Raw genomic sequence first — 18,926 nt, 5'->3', positions numbered from 1 at the left:
CGCTGGTGGTTTGGGGCATCTGACCCTGTCCAGTTCTGGGGAGTTGGTTAAAACACAAAGCTGGGCGTCCTCCGAGGGTCAAAAAAGTCAAGATGGCGGCTGCAGCTACACAATCAAAGCCCCACCATTGCTATTTTGGGGAGGGAGGAGATGATTTTGAATCCCCCCAGGCACGGAGCTCACATTGCAAGGGGGCTGTTTTTTCTTTGTCGCTGCTGGTCGGACTCTCGGAATGAGGTAGCCCCAAAGTTGCAAGAGCGAGTAGGAAAACAGTCCTCGAAATATTATTTTGGTGTCAAGCCATAGAGTTTCCTCTCCTCTCCCCGTCAGGTGGTCCCCGAGAGGGGGGAGGGCTAGAAACATCCTGCAAGAAGCAAGTGCAAGAGCACATTCACAGAGAATTTTTTCCCCATCCCATTCTAGAAATTATTTGTGGAGAAAATTTTCTTTCTTTCTTTCTTTCTTTCTTTCTTTCTTTCTTTCTTTCTTTCTTTCTTTCTTTCTTTCTCTCCCTCTCTCTTTCTTCTCCTTCCTTCCTCTCATTTTTTCCTTCCTTCCTCCCTCCCTCCCTCCCTTTGAAATAAAAATCTTCATCAAGGTCCAGTCCAAGCCAGGACTAAACAAAATGGAGACTGCTTTAGAAAGAAGGTTGTAGTGTACTGAAGAGCATCACCGCCAGATGGATCCGTAGCTGGCTGACCGGGCGTACTCAGCATGTAGTCCTCAATGGAACCGCATTTACATGGAGGGAAGTGTGTAATGGGGTGCCCCAGGGCTCTGTTCTGGGCCCAGGGCTCTTCAACATCTTCATCAATGATCTGGACGAGGGGATAGATGGGAAACTCATCAAATTCGCAGATGACACCAAGCTGGCAGGAATAGCCAACACTCCAGAAGACAGGCTTAGGACACAGGAGGATCTGGACAGACTTGAGCACTGGGCACTATCTAACAAAATGAAATTCAATGGTGAAAAAAGTAAGGTTCTACATTTAGGCAAGAAAAACCAAATGCACAGGTATAGTATAGGGGGTACCTTGCTCAATAGTAGTAACTGTGAGAGGGATCTTGGAGTCCTAGTGGACAATCCCTTAAATAGGAGCCAGCCGTGTGCTGCAGCTGCCAAAAAGGCCAACACAGTGCTGGGCTGCATGAACAGAGGGAGAGAATCAAGATCACGTGAAGTATTAATACCACTTTACAAGGCCTTGGTAAGGCCACACTTGGAATCCTGCATCCAGTTTTGGTCACCACAATGTAAAAAAGATGCTGAGACTCTAGAAAGAGTGCAGAGAAGAGCAACAAAGATGATCAGGGGACTGGAGGCTAAAACATATAAGGAACGGTTGCTGGAATTGGGTATGTCTAGTTTAAGGAAGAGAAGGACGAGGGGGGACAGGATAGCAGTCTTCCAGTATCTCAGGGGCTGCCCCAAAGAAGAGGGAGTCAAGCTGTCCTCCAAAGCGCCTGAAGGCAGGACAAGAAGCAACAGGTGGAAACTAATCAAGGAGAGAAGCAACCTAGAACTAAGGAGAAACTTCCTGACAGTTAGAACAATTAATCAGTGGAACAATCTGATTTACCTTGAGGACACACAAAGACCTTCACACACACACACACACACACACACACACACACACACACACACACACACACACACACACACACAGACTAAGAGTACAAGAGGGGAAAACAGAACACTCAGTTTTCACACTGCGATCATTCCCACTATAAATCTCAGTTAACTTACATTAAGGAAGGCACAAATCTTAAACGTACCACGTGATTGCGTATTTCCTAGTTTGCTGTTCCCACCGTCCGGAATGAGACTCCAAGCCTCCCCCCCCCTTTTCCCCTTTTTTACTTGGGTCCCTCGCAACCTGCGGAATACACCGCCTGCGGGATACACTGCCCCAAAACAGGTGGAGGTACTTTCCAACTTGTGGTTAACCACTTGGGTTTTCCAGGCAAATGGCATGGGAGGACTCTTGTCTGCCGAAATTAATCAGAGTAGGGGTACCTCCATTCAGAATAGGGGTCTGCTTGGTGATGCTTAGCCAGTTGCCCCAGAAGTGACACCCTTTCCTTCGTTTGCACTCACTTCCCACACCCTTTCTCTTCTCTTTCTCAAGACGTGTGGCTCTGGAGCAGTTGACCCCATGATGATGATGATGATGATGATGATGATGATGATGATGATGATAAAGTTGGAAGGGACCTTGGAGGTCATCTAATCCAACCCCCTGCTCAGGCAGGAGACCCTATCCCATTTCAGACAAATAGCTGTCCAGTCTCTTCTTAAAAACTTCCAGTGTTGGAGCATTCACAGCTTCTGGAGGCAGGTGGTTCCACTGGTTAATTATTCTCACTGTTAGGAAGTTTTTCCTTAGTTCTAGGTTGCTTCTCTCTTTGGTTAGTTTCCATCCGTTGCTCCTTGTCCTGCCTTCAGGCGCTTTGGAGAAGAGCTTGACTCCCTCTTCTTTGGGGCAGCCCCTGAGATACTGGAACACTGCTATCATGTCCCCCCTCGGTGGGTTTTTATACCTTCTTGGGCTTTTGTGTTTGGAGTTATTCCTGTGGCGTGAATTCTGACCTGAGCTTTTGAGCCTGTCTTTTTGGTATTCTGATGGTGGTGGGGGTAATCCTGTCGTGTCCCAAAGGTCGTGTCCTGCTTCCCTGGGGCTGTGGCTGATGGCTTTGTCCTGTGTTGGAGGGGTGAGAGGTTGCTGGTTCTAGGGATCTTTGTCTTTCTAATCCCATCAGCTTCTAGCTTCCTGGCTCCAGTCTTTCTGAAAGGATTATCGAAGCTGCATTTCTACAGACCTGGCAGAGAGACTTGGGGTGGTGGTGGTGGCTGGTTTAATATCCCTCCAAACTCCTTCTCTGGGGTTGTGTGCTGTCTTCCTACCTTCTGTCTCTCTGTCTCTCCCTCCCTCCCTTCCTTCCGCTGCTGACCTTCTACCATTGCTCCATAGAGAGCCTTCTAACCTATTGCATTTATGTGTAGGTTGCCAACTGCACAGTAGCAGATAGGACAGTGCTCCAGAGGGTCATTACCATCACCCAGAGGATTATTGGCTGCCCTCTCCTCCCCCCATCCCCTCACCCCTTCCACTTGGACGAACTGTACAGTTCCCGCTGTCTTAGGAAAGCTCAAACATTCTTAAAGACTCATCTTGTCCTGGATGTTCTTTTTTTTTTTTTTTTAACTATTACCATCTGGCAGACGGTACAGGACGATAAAAACAAAGGACAAAGAGGCTGAAAAACAGTTTTTATCCCAAAACTGTAACCATATTAAATACCACAGTATAGTACAACATTGAGGTGTGCTATTAGGGGCAGCGCAATGTGAAGAATATGTGTATATAATGTATGTTGTTGTTGTTGTTTTTTACTTGTGCTTACTTGGGTGTAGTGTGCACTGTGGACAGCACTTAATTTCATTGGGGAATACACAATGACAATAAAGATAAAGATATTTCTAAAGAGATATTCTAACTGGAGAAGAGACTGGACAGCCATTTGTCCGAAATGGTATAGGGTTTCCTGCCTGAGCAGGGGGTTGGACTAGATGACCTCCAAAGTCCCTTCCAACGTTATCATCATCATCATCATCATCATTAACTATCCTTCTCCTCCTCCTCCTCCTCCTCCTCCTCCTCCTCTTCCTCCTCCTCCTCCTCCTCCTCCTCCTCCTTCTTCCCATCTCTTTCCTTTTCCCCTTTTCTCCTTTCGTTTCCTTTCCTTTCCTTTCCTCTTTCAATATTTCCTTTCCTTTCTTTTATTTACTTTTTCCTTCCCTTATGTTCTTCATCTATTTCCTTTCCTTGCTTCCTCCCCTCCCCTCCCCTCCCCACACCTCCCCTCCTCTCCTCCCCTCTCCTGTCCTCCCCTTCCTTTCCCTTCCCTTTCCTTCATGTGAACTACTAATACTGCTCCATAAATCCTTAGTGCGGCCACACTTGGAATACGGCATCCAGTTTTGGTCACCACGATGTAAAAAAGATGCTGAGACTCTAGAAAGAGTGCAGAGAAGAGCAGCAAAGATGATTAGGGGACTGGAGGCCAAAGCATATAAGGAACGGCTGCTGGAATTGGGTATGTCTAGTTTAATGAAGAGAAGGACCAGGGGGGACATGATAGCAGTCTTCCAGTATCTCAGGGACTGCCCCAAAGAAGAGGGAGTCAAGCTATTCTCCAAAGCACCTGAAGGCAGGACAAGAAACAAGGGGTGAAAATTAACCAAGGAGAGAAGCAACCTGAAACTAAGGAGAAACTTTCTGACAGTGAGCACAAATAATCAGTGGAACTCCTTGCCTCCAGAAGTTGTGAATGCTCCAACACTGGACGTTTTTAAGAAGAGACTGGACAACTGTTTGTCTGAAATGGTATAGGGTCTCCTGCTTGAGCAGGGGGTTGGACTAGATGACCTCCAAGGTCCCTTCCAACTCTATTATTCTACTTTATTCCCTTCCCTTTGACTTTTTGACCTACCACAGTGGTGGCGAACCTATGGCACGGGTGCCAGAGGCGGCACTCAGAGCCCTCTCTGTGGGCACGCGCGCCCTCGCCCCAGTCCTAGGCCTTCAGCTGGGTTTTATAAAACCTTTTCGCTTTAGGCCTCCACCGCCGTGTATAAAAAAAAAAGGTTCAATCAATCAGTCGATTTCAACTTCTCGCAGGGAAAAAAAAAGATCTTGCAAAGTTGGAATTGATTGATTGAACTTTTTAGTCCCACCCAGTCTGCCGTTACCACCGCAGCCACGCCCACCCAATGGCCCACATCCACCCAATGGCCCACACCCACCCAATGGGCCACGCGCACCCGGCACCCGACGATGCATAAGTGGGTTTTGGGTTGCAGTTTGGGCACTCGGTCTCTAAAAGGTTCGCCATCACTGACCTACCACATGGATGTTCCTCTTTCTAGCCAGATGTCTTCATCCAGATGTGGGTCGTGCATGTTGTGTATCATTTCCAGGGGTTTGCCAGTCCCTTTGAGTCGTTGGTCCACCTAGACAGCCAAGCTCTAAATTCGGTCATTGACACGAACCGTACGTAAAATCAAACCAGCAACTTGAGGAAGTCATTTTATTTTATTTTGTTTAGGTTTTAATCTTCCCTTTCTGCCTTAAGGGCACTCAAAGCAGCGGGCCGTAAATTGCAACATAGACTGTTAAGATCTTTAAAAAAAAAAAAAAAGCCCAACGGTTCAAATCCGAATGGAGAATAATTTAGTTTGCAAGGTTTACGGGCAAAGGATCGGGACCACGCGGGACCCCTTGCTCAGGACTCACGGACAGGAACCGGCCCCTCGTGGGGTCTAATGGAAGCCTTTTGGAGGGCAAGGGCCTTTCCAGATGGAGGAAGGAAAACCTCCTTCTCCCAGAGAGAGAGAGAGAGAGAGAGAGAGAGAGAGAGAGAGAGAGAGAGAGACGATTACCCTATGGAACTCCTGGCCACCAGATCTGGGGATGCTGCCAAAGGCTGATTAAATCAGTGCTTCGAAGAATTAGTCAGACATAGCACTCAATCAGACATCGAATGATAAAATTAATTTGGTATGCATCCGGCAGAGCAGGCGAATCCGTGGGTTCAGCGGCCGAGCCACGTGGGGCAGGGCACTATAAAAAGGCGCATCGGGAGGCAGAAAATCTGGACGGGCGAGTTTGCCTCACTCGTTTGCTCTTTCCTCCGCAGCCTCTTTTGCGCTCTCCTTGAACGGCGCATCGTCGGCAGCCTCAGGATGTTGCAGATCTTCTCCTATCTCAGCTCCGAAGTGGACTGGTGTGAAGCCAACTTTGAGCGCTCCGAATATATTGCTGAATATTACAACTCGGTAACTCTCCGGATAACGGGCGAGGATCCCTTTGGCTAGGACGAGGCCCCGCTTCCTGTCCTTGCCCACCCCGCTGGGGCAGCCGGTCTGCTGCGGGTAGACTTGTAGAATCAGAATAGAGCTGGAAGGGGCCTCGGAGGTCATCTAGTCCAGCCCCCTGCTCAAGCAGGAGACCCTAGAGCATTTCAGACAGGTGGCTGTCCAGTCTCTTCTTAAAAACTTCCAGTGTTGGAGCATCCACAACTTTTGGTGGCCAGCCGTTCCACTGGTTAATTGTTCTAGCTGTCAGGAAATTTCTCCTTAGTGTTAGGTCGCTTCTCTCTTTAATTAGTTTCTTCTCCTGCCTTCTGGTGCTTTGGAAAATAGATTGACCCCCTCCCTTCTTTTTGTGGCAGCCCCTCAAATACTGGAAGACTGCTATCATGTCCCCCCCCCCCAGTCCTTCTTTTCTCAAGACTAGCCATACCAATAGCACTTTACAAGGCCTTGGTAAGGCCTCACTTGGAATCCCGCATCCAGTTTTGGTCACCACAACTGGAGGCGGAAACATACGAGGAACGGTTGCTGGAATTGGGTCTGTCTAGTTTAACGAAGAGAAGGACGAGGGGGGACAGGATAGCAGCCTTCCAATATCTCAGGGGCTGCCCCAAAGAAGAGGGAGTCAAGCTATTCTCCAAAGCGCCTGAAGGCAGGACAAGAAGCAACGGGTGGAAACTCATCAAGGAGAGAAGCAACCTAGAACTAAGGAGAAACTTCCTGACTAGATGACCTCCAAGGATCCCTTCTATTCTATTCTATTCTGTATTCTATTCCATTCCATTCCATTCCATTCCCATTATTCTATTCTATTCTATTCTATTCAATTCTATTCTATTCTATTCCATTCCATTCCATTCCATTCCATTCCATATTTTCTATTCTATTCTATTCTATTCTATTCTATTCTATTCTATTCTATTCTATTCTATTCTGTATTCTGTATTCTGTATTCTGTATTCTGTATTCTATTCCATTCCATTCCATTCCATTCCCATTATTCTATTCTATTCTATTCTATTCTATTCTATTCTATTCTATTCTATTCTGTATTCTGTATTCTGTATTCTGTATTCTGTATTCTGTATTCTGTATTCTGTATTCTGTATTCTATTCCATTCCATTCCATTCCCATTATTCTATTCTATTCTATTCTATTCTATTCTATTCTATTCTATTCTATTCTATTCTATTCTATTCTATTCTATTCTGTATTCTGTATTCTGTATTCTGTATTCTGTATTCTGTATTCTATTCCATTCCATTCCCATTATTCTATTCTATTCTATTCTATTCTGTATTCTGTATTCTGTATTCTGTATTCTGTATTCTGTATTCTATTCTATTCTATTCTATTCCATTCCATTCCATTCCCATTATTCTATTCTATTCTATTCTATTCTATTCTATTCTATTCTATTCTATTCTGTATTCTGTATTCTGTATTCTGTATTCTGTATTCTGTATTCTGTATTCTGTATTCTATTCCATTCCATTCCATTCCCACTATTCTATTCTCTATTCTCTATTCTCTATTCTCTATTCTCTATTCTCTATTCTCTATTCTCTATTCTCTATTCTCTATTCTCTATTCTATTCCATTCCATTCCCATTATTCTATTCTATTCTATTCTATTCTATTCTATTCTATTCTATTCTATTCTATTCTATTCCATTCCCATTATTCTATTCTATTCTATTCTATTCTATTCTATTCTATTCTATTCTATTCTATTCTATTCTATATTCTATATTCTATACTCTATACTCTATATTCTATATTCTATATTCTATATTCTATATTCTATATGGGGTTTCCTGCCTGAGCAGGGGGTTGGACTCGATGACCTCCAAGGTCCCTCCCAACTCTATTATTATTATTATTATTACTATTACTATTACTATTATTATTATTATTATTATGTTGTTGTTTTGTTGTTGTTGTTCATATGTTTTAGTCTCCAGGCCTTTGATCATGTTAGTAGCTCTTCTTTGCACTTTTCCCCAAAGGCCCAACATCTTTTTTTGTAACGCGGTGACCAAAACTGGATGCAGGTATTCCAGATGTGGCCTTACTAAGGCTTTATAAAGCGGTACTAATACAGTGGAGATTTTTCAGGAATAGAGTGGACAACCGTTTGATTGGGATGGGAGAAGATCTCCTGCCTTGAGCAGGGGGTTGGACTAGATGACCTCTGAGGTCCCTTCCAGGAATAGTCTGTAATTGATTGGCTGTGGCTACAGAGTCTCCAGTCAACCACAGCACAGGTCACCGAGGGATGACCTCAAAGCAATCAGGATTTTATCTTGCTTGTTTATGGCTCCATTTGTGCAGCACCCAGCTGTCAACAACATCGCACCCCCCCCCTCCCAGCGGCTTCGTCCTAAGGTCTAGAATCTTGAACTTTCACACAGCATTAGGTCTGTTGACTTTGAAGCAAGGGACCAATTGGATGATGCAGCGGGTTTTCCTTCCTTGCCAACAACTTTAAGACGGGTGGTGGACTTCAGCTCCCAGAATTCCCCAGCCAGCAAGTCTTAAAAGTCTTAACCGCGGTTTGGGTCCATTTTAATTGCCCTCAGCACTCAAGTGGGAGCAGGATCTGGACCGAGAAGTCGCAGCTCGGCTTCCCGGTTGCCCCAGGTTGATCCTCAATGGGATCAGCAAAGCCGGCTGGAAAAGGGAGGGGCTTGATCTGTCTGCAGACCATGGAATTATTTGGAAACCCTAGACCAGAGGTAGGCCACCTTGGCTCTTTTAGGACTCGTGGACTTCAACTCCCAGAATTCCTGAGCCAGCCACGCTGAGGGGAAAGGGAGGGGTTTCCATGCTGAGCCATGCTGGCTCAGGAATTCTGGGAGTTGAAGTCCACGAGTCATGAGGGGGTCATAGTTCCCCCATGCTGGCTGAGGAATTCTGGGAATTGAAGTCCACGAATCATGAGGGGGCCATAGTTCCCTCATGCTGGCTGAGGAATTCTGGGAGTTGAAGTCCACGAATCATGAAGGGGGCTATAGTTTCCCCATGCTGGCTCAGGCATTCTGGGAGTTGAAGTCCACAAGTCATGAAGCAGCCTAGGCCTAGGCCAGGGGTAGGCAACCTTGGCTCTTTTAGGACTCGTGGACTTCAACTCCCAGAATTCCTGAGCCAGCCCTGCTGAGGGGAAAGGGAGAGGTTTACAAGCTGAGCCATGCTGGCTCAGGAATTCTGGGAGTTGAAGTCCACCAGTCCTAAAAGAGCCGAGGTTGCCTACCCCTGGCAATTAAAGCAAGGGGAAAGAAAGAAGAATAAATTAATCGTTAATTTACAGTCATTTGCTAGAATTCTCTGCAGTTTCGCTTCCTTGCAAACGATTCAACCTATTCTCCAAAACTCCTGACGGCAGAACAAGAAGGAATGGTTGGGAAATAAGCAACCTAGATAGGTTGGTTTCTCCCATCTCCAAATTTCTCCAATAAGGAGACATGTCCTGATAGAACAATCAACCAGTGGAACGGCTTGCCACCAGAAGATGTGGGTGCTCCATCACTCGAGGTTTTCAAGATGAGACCGGACAGTCACTTGTCTGAAATGGTAAAGGATCTCCTGCTTGAGCAGGGGGTTGGACTAGATGACCTCCAAGGTCCCTTCCAACTTTACTATTATTATTATCTCCTTTGTTTGTAACTAGGTTTTGGGCACAAGCTGACCCAAGACTCTGATGTTATCTCTTAGGTTATAACTAAGATGCAATGCCTCACGGATTATAGAGTACGCAGGCTATCGGAACAGGCTTTCGAAATAGGCCACCCGAAGTAGGGCAGATGTGTGGCAAGGATTCTGGGAATGCTACCAAATCAGTGTCGGGTAGAACTGAGAGCCTGCCAGGGTGTGAATCGTAGACTCCAAGGCCGGGAGGGACCTGGAGGTCTTCTAATCCAGGGCTTTTCAACCAGTGGTACGGGGACCACCTGTGGTACATTGGCACCTGGCAGGTGGTACACGACCATCCTAGAAAAGTGGTAGCTGGGGAGGGGAAAGAGCTGAACCGGTGGCAGCACCGCACAAGCTTGAGCGAGAGACGGCTGGAGCTGCAGGGCTGTCCGGGCTCAGCGGAAGCGCCAGGACCAGCGCTTCTTCGGGGCTGTCAGGGCTCAATGGAAGCATCAGGATCAGTGCCAGGCTCCAGCTGGAGCTCGGCGCTGATCCTGGGGCTTCTGCTGAGCCCAGAAGAAGCGCCGATCAGCTGGAATGTTGCAGCATCTCCAGGGTCTTGTGATTTACATTCAGATGCTTGGCAACTGATTCATATTTATGACGGTCACAGTCTCCCAGGGTCATATGAAGTGACCAAAACCTGCTGCAAGCACCCAGCAGACGGGGGGGGGGGACAAAAACCAAACACCCCCCCCACCCCACCCCCGCTGCCAATCCTCAACAGAAATGCTCACAACAATGAAAATCTCAGACAGGAGGAAGAGCGCCACCGGGCGGGCAGGCAGGTGTCTTGCTCGGCTGTGGCTTGGGGGGCACTTTTTTCAGTGCCATTGTAACTTCGAACAGTCACTAAGTGAACTGTTGTAAGTTGAGGACTACCTGTACTTTATCACTTTTTTCCTTTTTTGGGGGGATCATCAAGTTTTTGACCCCTTGCTGGGCAACTGGTGGTACTCGGATGTTGCCATATCCTAAAAGTGGTACAATGGGTGAAAAGGTTGAAGAGCCCTGTTCTAGTCTGACCCCCCCCCTTCCCAGAGCAGCCATCCTCAGGGCATCCAATCCTTTCTGGAGAAGGTCCCAGGATGGAGCACCGTGACTTCAGGAGACAAGTGAGAGAGAGGCGTGGATTCATACTTCTTGTGGTTAAGGCTTTTGAGGCTGGCCATTCCTTCTGGGTGTGGGTCACCCTCTGAAGGCAGAACGTGCCACCTTGCAGCAATCACAACAGATTCCTCCAGGCGTCGTCCATTACTGGCAGATTCATCATCAGAAAGCGTCTCGTGCCTCGGAAACGGCTTCCCTCCAATCGTCGCCAATTCTCAAGGGTTGCCTGGACAAGTCCCGGCAGTTTTTTTTTCGGAAGTGTTTTGCCCGTGTCTTCTCCATTCTAGAGCGGAGGGGGCGTGAAGGGCACAGGGGGACCCAGCTGGCTTGGTGCCCAAGGCAGGAGTTGAACCCCCTGTTTCTGGCCTGGGGCCATGAACACGAGGCCAAACTGGCTCTCCAAATCATAACATAATACTGAACAGACATTGAGACTTTGGAAAAAGTGCAGAGAAGCGCAACTAAGAGGATTAATTAAAGGCATGGAGACTAAAACATCTGAAGAACGGTTGCAAGGATTTGGGTTTGGTTAGTCTAGAGAAAAGAAGGACGAGGGGGGACATGAGAGCAGCCTTCCAGTATTTGAGGGGCTGTCCCAAAGAAGAGGTGGGGGTCACGTTGTTCACCAAAGCACCAGAAGGCAGGACGAGAAGCAACGGATGGAAACTAACCATGGAGAGAAGCAACCTGGAATTAATGTCTAGTTTAACAAAGAGAAGGATGAGGGGGGACATGATAGCAGCGTTCCAATATCTCAGGGGCTGCCCCAAAGAGGGAGTCAAGCTATTCTCCAAAGCACCCGAAGGCAGGACGAGAAGCAACGGATGGAAACTAACCAAGGAGAGAAGCAACCTAGAACTAAGGAGAAACTTCCTGACAGTTTCAACCATTAACCAGTGGAGCAGCTTGCCACCAGAAGTTGTGGATGCTCCATCGCTTTTCGGAAGAAACTGGACAGCTACTTGTCAGAATTGATACAGGGTCTTCTGCTCGAGACGGGGGTTGGACTAGAAGACCTCCAAGGCCCCTTCCAACTCTATTCTGATTGAGAATTCTACTCAGCAGGCAAAACATCATGGTCTTCATCCATCCACTCCAACCGGATGTTCTTGGGTTTTTTTTTTTTTGGTTTTTTTTTAAAAATCTCAGGTGAGGAGGGAGGGATGTAAACCTTAGGAATCTCCAAGCTGCAAACCCCCTTCCTGTGGTCCCCTTGAAAGGGGTTACTGAAATCAAGGGACCGCTGGCGTTTCTTCAAGGTGGGATCATTTTGGCCATCCTTTTTGAGGGCAGGCACCCGTCCCGAGCAAGCAGATTCACTTCCAGGATCCGCATTCGAGGATCAGCGAAAGCTCAGCACCCTGCATCTCACCAGCAAGGGAATCCAATGCTCTCTGGATCCTAGAAAAAGGAACCGATCAAGACCCACAGACCTGTGTTTTTCAAGCTTGGGCACCTGGAGGTGGGTGGACTTCAACTCCCGGAATTCTGGGAGTTGAAGTCCACCCATCTTCAAGTTGTCAAGTTTGAAAAACATGGAACGAGACCCCTCCATCAGAGGTCCCCAACCAGCGGGCCAGCAGACCGTGGAAATGGCTGGCTGGTGCGCGCACGTGTGCACCGGCACTCCCCCCACTCGTGCTAGCGCCCGCGGCCCTGTTCGCGCCTCTTTGCGGGCACGAATGGGGATGCTAGCGCCAGGCGAGTGGTGTGCGGGCCGTTTGCGCATACACGAACAGGGCCACTATCGCCGGTGTTCTATCCCAGCCTATTGCCGTCCTTGTTAGAGGCACAAGGACCAAACCCCTGCTGATACAATAGGCTGGAGACTTTAAAACAAAACAAATCCCTTTTATTTGGGTGACAAACCTGTCAATTAGTCCAAAACACAAACAGCCAAACTCAAGTCCAAAGGAATGAAATAATCCACAGGGAACACGTTGCAAACAAGACGAACAGACCAGGATTCCAAGAAGCACTTTGCAAACGGTTGCCTTCAGCAACCAGCACCGCCCACACCTCCCCTTTTTATATAGCAGTCCCAGGGCGTTGCCTCTCATTGCCTTCTCCTTTTACTTTGGAGTTGTCGCATTGACTGCTGTTGTTTCTCTCTCGCTAATTGACGACGTCTGCAAGCATCAATTAGCAAGTCCAGGTGTGAGCCTTCCGAATCTGACTCATGCTCCTCACACAGCTGGGCTTCATCAGAAACACGACTGGAGGGCCCAGGCTCTACATCAAACCGTGAGTCCGGCAATTCATCAGAGTCTCTCTCTGCCCCTGATGGCCCTTCCAATGCCTCCTCCACCTCCTCCTCAGATTCCTCCGACTCAGCTGTTGGAAGCACAGGCTGGCACGGAATCACAACAGCCGGGTGGGTGTGTGCGGCCCATTCGTGTATGCGTGAACGGGGCTGCTAGTGCCAGGCGGGTGGGTGTGGCCCATTTGTGCATGCGCGAACGGGGTTGCTAGTGCCAGGCTGGTGTGTGCGGCCCTGTTTGCGTGCACGTGCATGCGCGTGCACCAATTTGGAAGCTGCTCTCCTTCCCTCTGAGCCGTGAGCCCGGAAAGCTTGAAGACCTCTGCCCTCGATGTTGAGAGAAGAGGACACAAGCCAACAGAATTGTGGGAGCTGAAGTCCGCCCACGCTGGCTGGGGGAATTGTGGGAGTTGCACCCGTCTTCAAGGGTGCAAGGTTGAGGAAGCACCGTCGTGGACCAGGGCTCTCCAATCGTGGCCACTTTGGAGCTTGTGGACTTCAACTCCCAGAATTCCTCAGCCAGCCATGCATGGCTGGCTGAGGAATTCTGGGAGTTGAAGTCCACAAGCTCCAAAGTGGCCAAGCTTGCCATAGATAGACACCACCACCCCCCAAAAGGAAAATTACAAATAATACCGAAGCAATCCGAACTCTCTGTCTACATCCCTCGGTCTGCCCCAGTGGGCTCAATAGTTCCCTGGGGAAGGGAGGGGGGGGAGTCAAAGTGGGCGGGGCCACCAGCGTTGCCCCTCCGAAGATTTGCAGGTTTTTAACCTTTCTCATCCTTTCTGTCTCTTTCTCTCCCCTTTCTTTCTCCTCCAGATCAGCAACGTGGCCTTTTTCATCTTGTCCCCCTTGTTGTTGTGGCTCAACACCGATTATATCGCCTATCGCGCCCTGCCGATTCGGGGCTTCGTCATCTTGCAGGTGTTTATTGGTAGGTGACCACGAAGGCTGCGCATGAGCAGAAGGCCAGGCCCGGCCCCATTATCAGCCCTGCTAGGTAGTCCAGCCAAGCCACGACCCACAGGAGAACGAGCTCTATCTGCCTGAGCAGGGGGTTGGACTAGATGACCTCCAAGGTCCCTTCCAACTTTATTATTATTATTATTTATTATTATTATTATTATTATTATTATTATTATTATTACTATTACTATTACTATTACTATTACTATTACTATTACTATTACTATTATTATTATTATTATTATTATTATTATTATTATTAATTTTTAAGGCTCTTTTAGTACAGGTAGTCCCCGGATTACGGCCACAGCGGAGTCCAAGGTTTCCGTTTGCCCAGTGAGATAGGTGAGTTTCGGCCCCGTTTTATGACCTTTTCTTGTCGCCATTAAGTGAATCACTGAAGTTTTTAAATTAGTAACCTGGTTGCTAAGTGAATCTGGTTTCCCCATAGATTTTGCTTCTCAGAAGGTCGCAAAAGGGGGTCGTGTCACACACACACACACACACACACACACACACCCTGGGACACTGCGACGGTCATAAATATGAGTCGGTTGTCAAGCATCGGAATTTTGATCAAGTGACTCTGGGGGATGCTGCGACGGTCGTAAGTGGGGGAAACGGTCATAAGTCCCTTTTTTCCGTGGCGTTGTAACTTCGAACAGCCCCTAAATGATCTGTTGTAAACCAAGGACTACCTGTAGAATCTTCTTCTCTGTAATTTTTACTTTCCGAAAAAGTGGGGAGATGCTTTACACCCCTCCCTCTTTGTGTGGCCCGAGATGGTGTCTGCATCAAGGTTGTCCAGGTACGGCTTTAGAGTAGAATAGAATAAAACAGAATAGAATACAGAATAGAATAGAATTCAGAACTGAGAATTAATAGAATAGAATACAGAATAGAATAGAATTCAGAACTGAGAATTAATAGAATAGAATACAGAATAGAATAGAATTCAGAACTGAGAATTAATAGAATAGAATACAGAATAGAATAGAATTCAGAACTGAGAATTAATAGAATAGAATACAGAATAGAATAGAATTCAGAATTCAGAATTAATTTGCACAAAGAGAAAAAACAATCCAACCTATCAAAAACAGCACTGTAAAAAACAGATTAGTTAAAACAGGCAAGAAAATGGTAAGTGACCACCTGTCCAGCCTAGACGAGTTCAAATCGCCAGGACCAGATGGATTACACCCCAAGGTTCTCAAGGAACTGGCAGGTGTGATCTCAGAACCACTGAACTATATTTTTCAAAGATCCTGGAGCACTGGGAAACTACCAGAGGACTGGAAAAGAGCTGATGTAGTTCCCATCTTCAAAAAAGGAAAAAAAAATGGATCCAGGAAACCACAAACCTATCAGCCTGACCTCAATACCTGGGAAGATTCTGGAAAAGATACTCAAGCAATGAATCAGCAAACACCTACAGGCAAAGTCATTACCAAAAGCCAACACGGGTTTGTCAAAAACAGATCATGCCAGATAAATCTTATTGCATTCTTTGACCAGGTGACAAAATTAGTGGACCACAGGAATGCTGTGGATATAATTTACTTGGACTTCAGTAAGGCATTTGATAAAGTACATCACAACCTACTACTTGACAAGATAGAAAAATGTGGGTTAGACAGCATCACCACCAGATGGATCCATAGCTGGCTGACCAGCCGTACTCAGCGAGTGGTCCTCAATGGAACCGCATCTACATGGAGGGAAGTGTGCAGTGGGGTGCCCCAGGGCTCTGTTCTGGGCCCAGTGCTCTTCAACATCTTCATCAACGATCTGGACGAGGGGATAGACGGGGAACTCATCAAATTTGCAGATGACACCAAGCTGGCAGGAATAGCCAACCCTCCAGAAGACAGGCTTAGGATACAGGAGGACCTGGACAGACTTGAACACTGGGCGCTCTCTAACAAAATGAAATTCAATGGTGAAAAAGTAAGGTTCTACATTTAGGCAAGAAAAACCAAATGTACAGGTATAGTATAGGACAGTGGTTCTCAACCTTTTTAATGCCGCGACCCCAACCGGTCGTAAGTCAAGGACTAAACTGGTCGTAAGTCGAGGACTAAACCGGTCGTAAGTCGAGGACTAAACCGGTCGTAAGTCGAGGACTACCCAACCGGTCGTAAGTCGAGGACTTTCCCTGCCCGGGAGTGCCGCGCATGCGTGATTCCGCCCCCTGCGCCGGCCAAGGCGTAGCTGGCAAGCGGCAGAGACGGAGCAGGCCGACCACCAGCTGGCCCAGCCCAAGGGAGGTAAGGCACCCGCCGGAAAAGGGGAAAAAAATGGCGGACAAAAAAAATGGCGGACAGCCTTGCTTGCATGAAATGGTCGATCGACCCCAAATGGGGTCCCAACCCACAGGTTGAGAACCACTGGTATAGGGGGTACCTTGCTCAATAGTAGTAACTGTGAGAGGGATCTCGGAGTCCTAGTGGACAATCCCTTAAATAGGAGCCAGCCGTGTGCTGCAGCTGCCCAAAAGGCCAACACAGTGCTGGGCTGCATTAACAGAGGGAGAGAATCAAGATCACGTGAAGTATTAATACCACTTTACAAGGCCTTGGTAAGGCCACACTTGGAACACGGCATCCAGTTTTGGTCACCGCCATGTAAAAAAGATGCTGAGACTCTAAAAGAGTGCAGAGAAGAGCAACAAAGATGATTAGGGGACTGGAGGCTAAAGCATATAAGGAACGGTTGCTGGAATTGGGGATCTAGTTTAACAAAGAGAAGGACGAGGGGGGACATGATAGCAGTCTTCCAATATCTCAGGGGCTGCCCCAAAGAAGAGGGAGTCAAGCTATTTTCCAAGGTGCCTGAAGGCAGGACAAGGAGCAACAGGTGGAAACTAACCAAAGAGAGAACCAACCTAGAACTAAGGAGAAACTTCCTGACAGTGAGAACAATTAACCAGTGGAACAACCTGCCTCCAGAAGCGGTGAATGCTCCAACACTGGAAGTTTTTAAGAAGAGACTGGACAGCCATTTCTTTGAAATGTATAGGTATAGGGGGTTGTGAGCAGGGGGTTGGACTAGAAGACCTCCAAGGTCCCTTCCAACTTTTATTATTTTTATTATTTTTATTTTTATCATCATCATCATCATCATCATCATCATCATCATCATCATCATCATCATCATCATCATTATTATTATTATTATTATTATTATTATTATTATTACAGAATAGAATGGAATGGAAAAAACAGATCAGAATGCAGAATGCAGAATGCAGGATATGATAGAATAGGATAGGATGCAGAATGCAGAATGGAATGGGATGGAATGGGATAAGATAGGATAGGACAGGATATAGAATAGAATAATGATAGAATAGAATAGAATAGAATAGAATGGAAACTTTATTATCACTTTAAATGTACACTAAATCAACAAACGTTAAAATGAAATTTTGTCGCAGCATCCGGGGGGGAGGGGGGGTGTCACGTGATCCCCTTTTGCGGCCTTCTGACCAGCAAAGTCAAACGGGGGAAGCCAGATTCACTTAACAACCGTGTTGCTAACTTGACAACTGCAGTGATTCACTTAACAACTGGGGCAAGAGAGGTTGTAAAATGGAGCCAAACTCCACTGTCTCCCTTCACAATGTAAATTTGGGGGGTCAATTGTGGTGGTAAGTCGAGGACTGCCTGTATCGAGGACCCCTTGGAGAAAGCACATGCCGGCAGTCCTCCACTTAGGACCGTCATGGAGCCTGATGGTCAGTCATGACGGTCATAAAGCAGATCCTCAGGCCATTGATCTGATTTGATGACTTTTTTCCCCCCACACGATCGTTAAGGGCTTCGCCCAGGATGGGCGTCATTTGCACCCAGATGACGCTTTCCTGGTGGGGGGAGGGCCGTGCCCCATGGGATCACGCCATATGGTTTGAGCAGGGGGCTGGACTAGAAGACCTCCAAGGTCCCTTCCAGCTCTATTCTGATTGATTGATTGATTGATTGATTGAAATGGTCTAGGATCTCCTCCTTGAGCAGGGGGCTGGACTAGAAGACCTCCAAAGGTCCCTTCCCGCTCTATTCTGATTGATTGATTGATTGATTGATTGATTGATTGATTGATTGAAATAGTCTAGGATCTCCTCCTTGAGCAGGGGGCTGGACTAGAAGACCTACAAGGTCCCTTCCAGCTCTGTTCTGATTGATTGATTGATTGATTGATTGATTGAAATAGTCTAGGATCTCCTCCTTGAGCAGGGGGCTGGACTAGAAGACCTCCATAGGTCCCTTCCAGCTCTATTCTGATTGATTGATTGATTGATTGATTGATTGAAATGGTCTAGGATCTCCTCCTTGAGCAGGGGGCTGGACTAGAAGACCTCCAAAGGTCCCTCCCCACTCTGCTCTTCTCCCCCCAGGCATCTTCTCCTTCTACTACCACATGACCCTGAGCTATGCCGGGCAGCTGCTGGACGAGCTGTCCATCCTCTGGACGCTCTGCATCTCCTACGGCTTCTGGTTGCCCGTCCGCTACTTCCCCTCCTTCATCAAGAACAGGTAAGGGGGAGCCGCCCGGCAGCCGTTTCCCTGCACCTGACTGGCGGAGGGGGGAGGGCGGGATGGGGGGGCTTCACTGGACCCCCAAAGGGCCAGAGAGGTGCTGCAGATTCGGGGCGGGGGATCCAAACTCTGCTGGAGCCGGAAGTGGACCGAGAGATTCCTCCAAGGGGCCGTGTTTAGCGGCTAAGAGAGGTCGGCCTGTCTCAATCTTGCCAACATTTAAGATGTGCGGACTTCAACTCCCAGAATTCCCTCGAGGGAATTCTGGGAGTCGAAGTCCACTCACCGTAACGTTGCCAAGATTGAAAAACACGGACTGTTGAGAGAAGGGGATCCCAGACAGCAGGATTCTGGGAGCTGAAATCCGCACGCGCCTGGTGGGGAATCCTGGGAGCTGAAATCCGCACGCGCCTGGTGGGGAATCCTGGGAGCTGAAATCCGCACGCGCCTGGTGGGGAATCCTGGGAGCTGAAATCC

At 47.6% G+C, this 18,926-nt stretch overlaps 1 protein-coding gene across 1 annotated transcript in view; it reads left to right on the top strand.

Annotated features, from left to right (window-relative positions):
• The first annotated feature begins 5,749 nt into the window (after window positions 1–5,749).
• Window positions 5,750–18,926, top strand: part of LOC107297440 (alkaline ceramidase 1-like) — a 19,228-nt gene continuing 6,051 nt past the window's right edge. Inside the window, exons 1-3 of the mRNA XM_015826803.1 lie at window positions 5,750–5,842; window positions 13,765–13,879; window positions 18,308–18,446. Coding sequence (XP_015682289.1) covers window positions 5,750–5,842; window positions 13,765–13,879; window positions 18,308–18,446 — 347 coding nt within the window. The remainder of the gene's footprint in view (window positions 5,843–13,764; window positions 13,880–18,307; window positions 18,447–18,926) is intronic.

This window comes from Protobothrops mucrosquamatus, unplaced genomic scaffold, assembly GCF_001527695.2.
Source record: "Protobothrops mucrosquamatus isolate PMUCROS unplaced genomic scaffold, P.Mucros_1.0 scaffold3307, whole genome shotgun sequence".
Classification (NCBI taxonomy): Eukaryota; Metazoa; Chordata; class Lepidosauria; order Squamata; family Viperidae; genus Protobothrops; species Protobothrops mucrosquamatus.
This window is presented reverse-complemented; position numbering and strand designations above follow the sequence as displayed.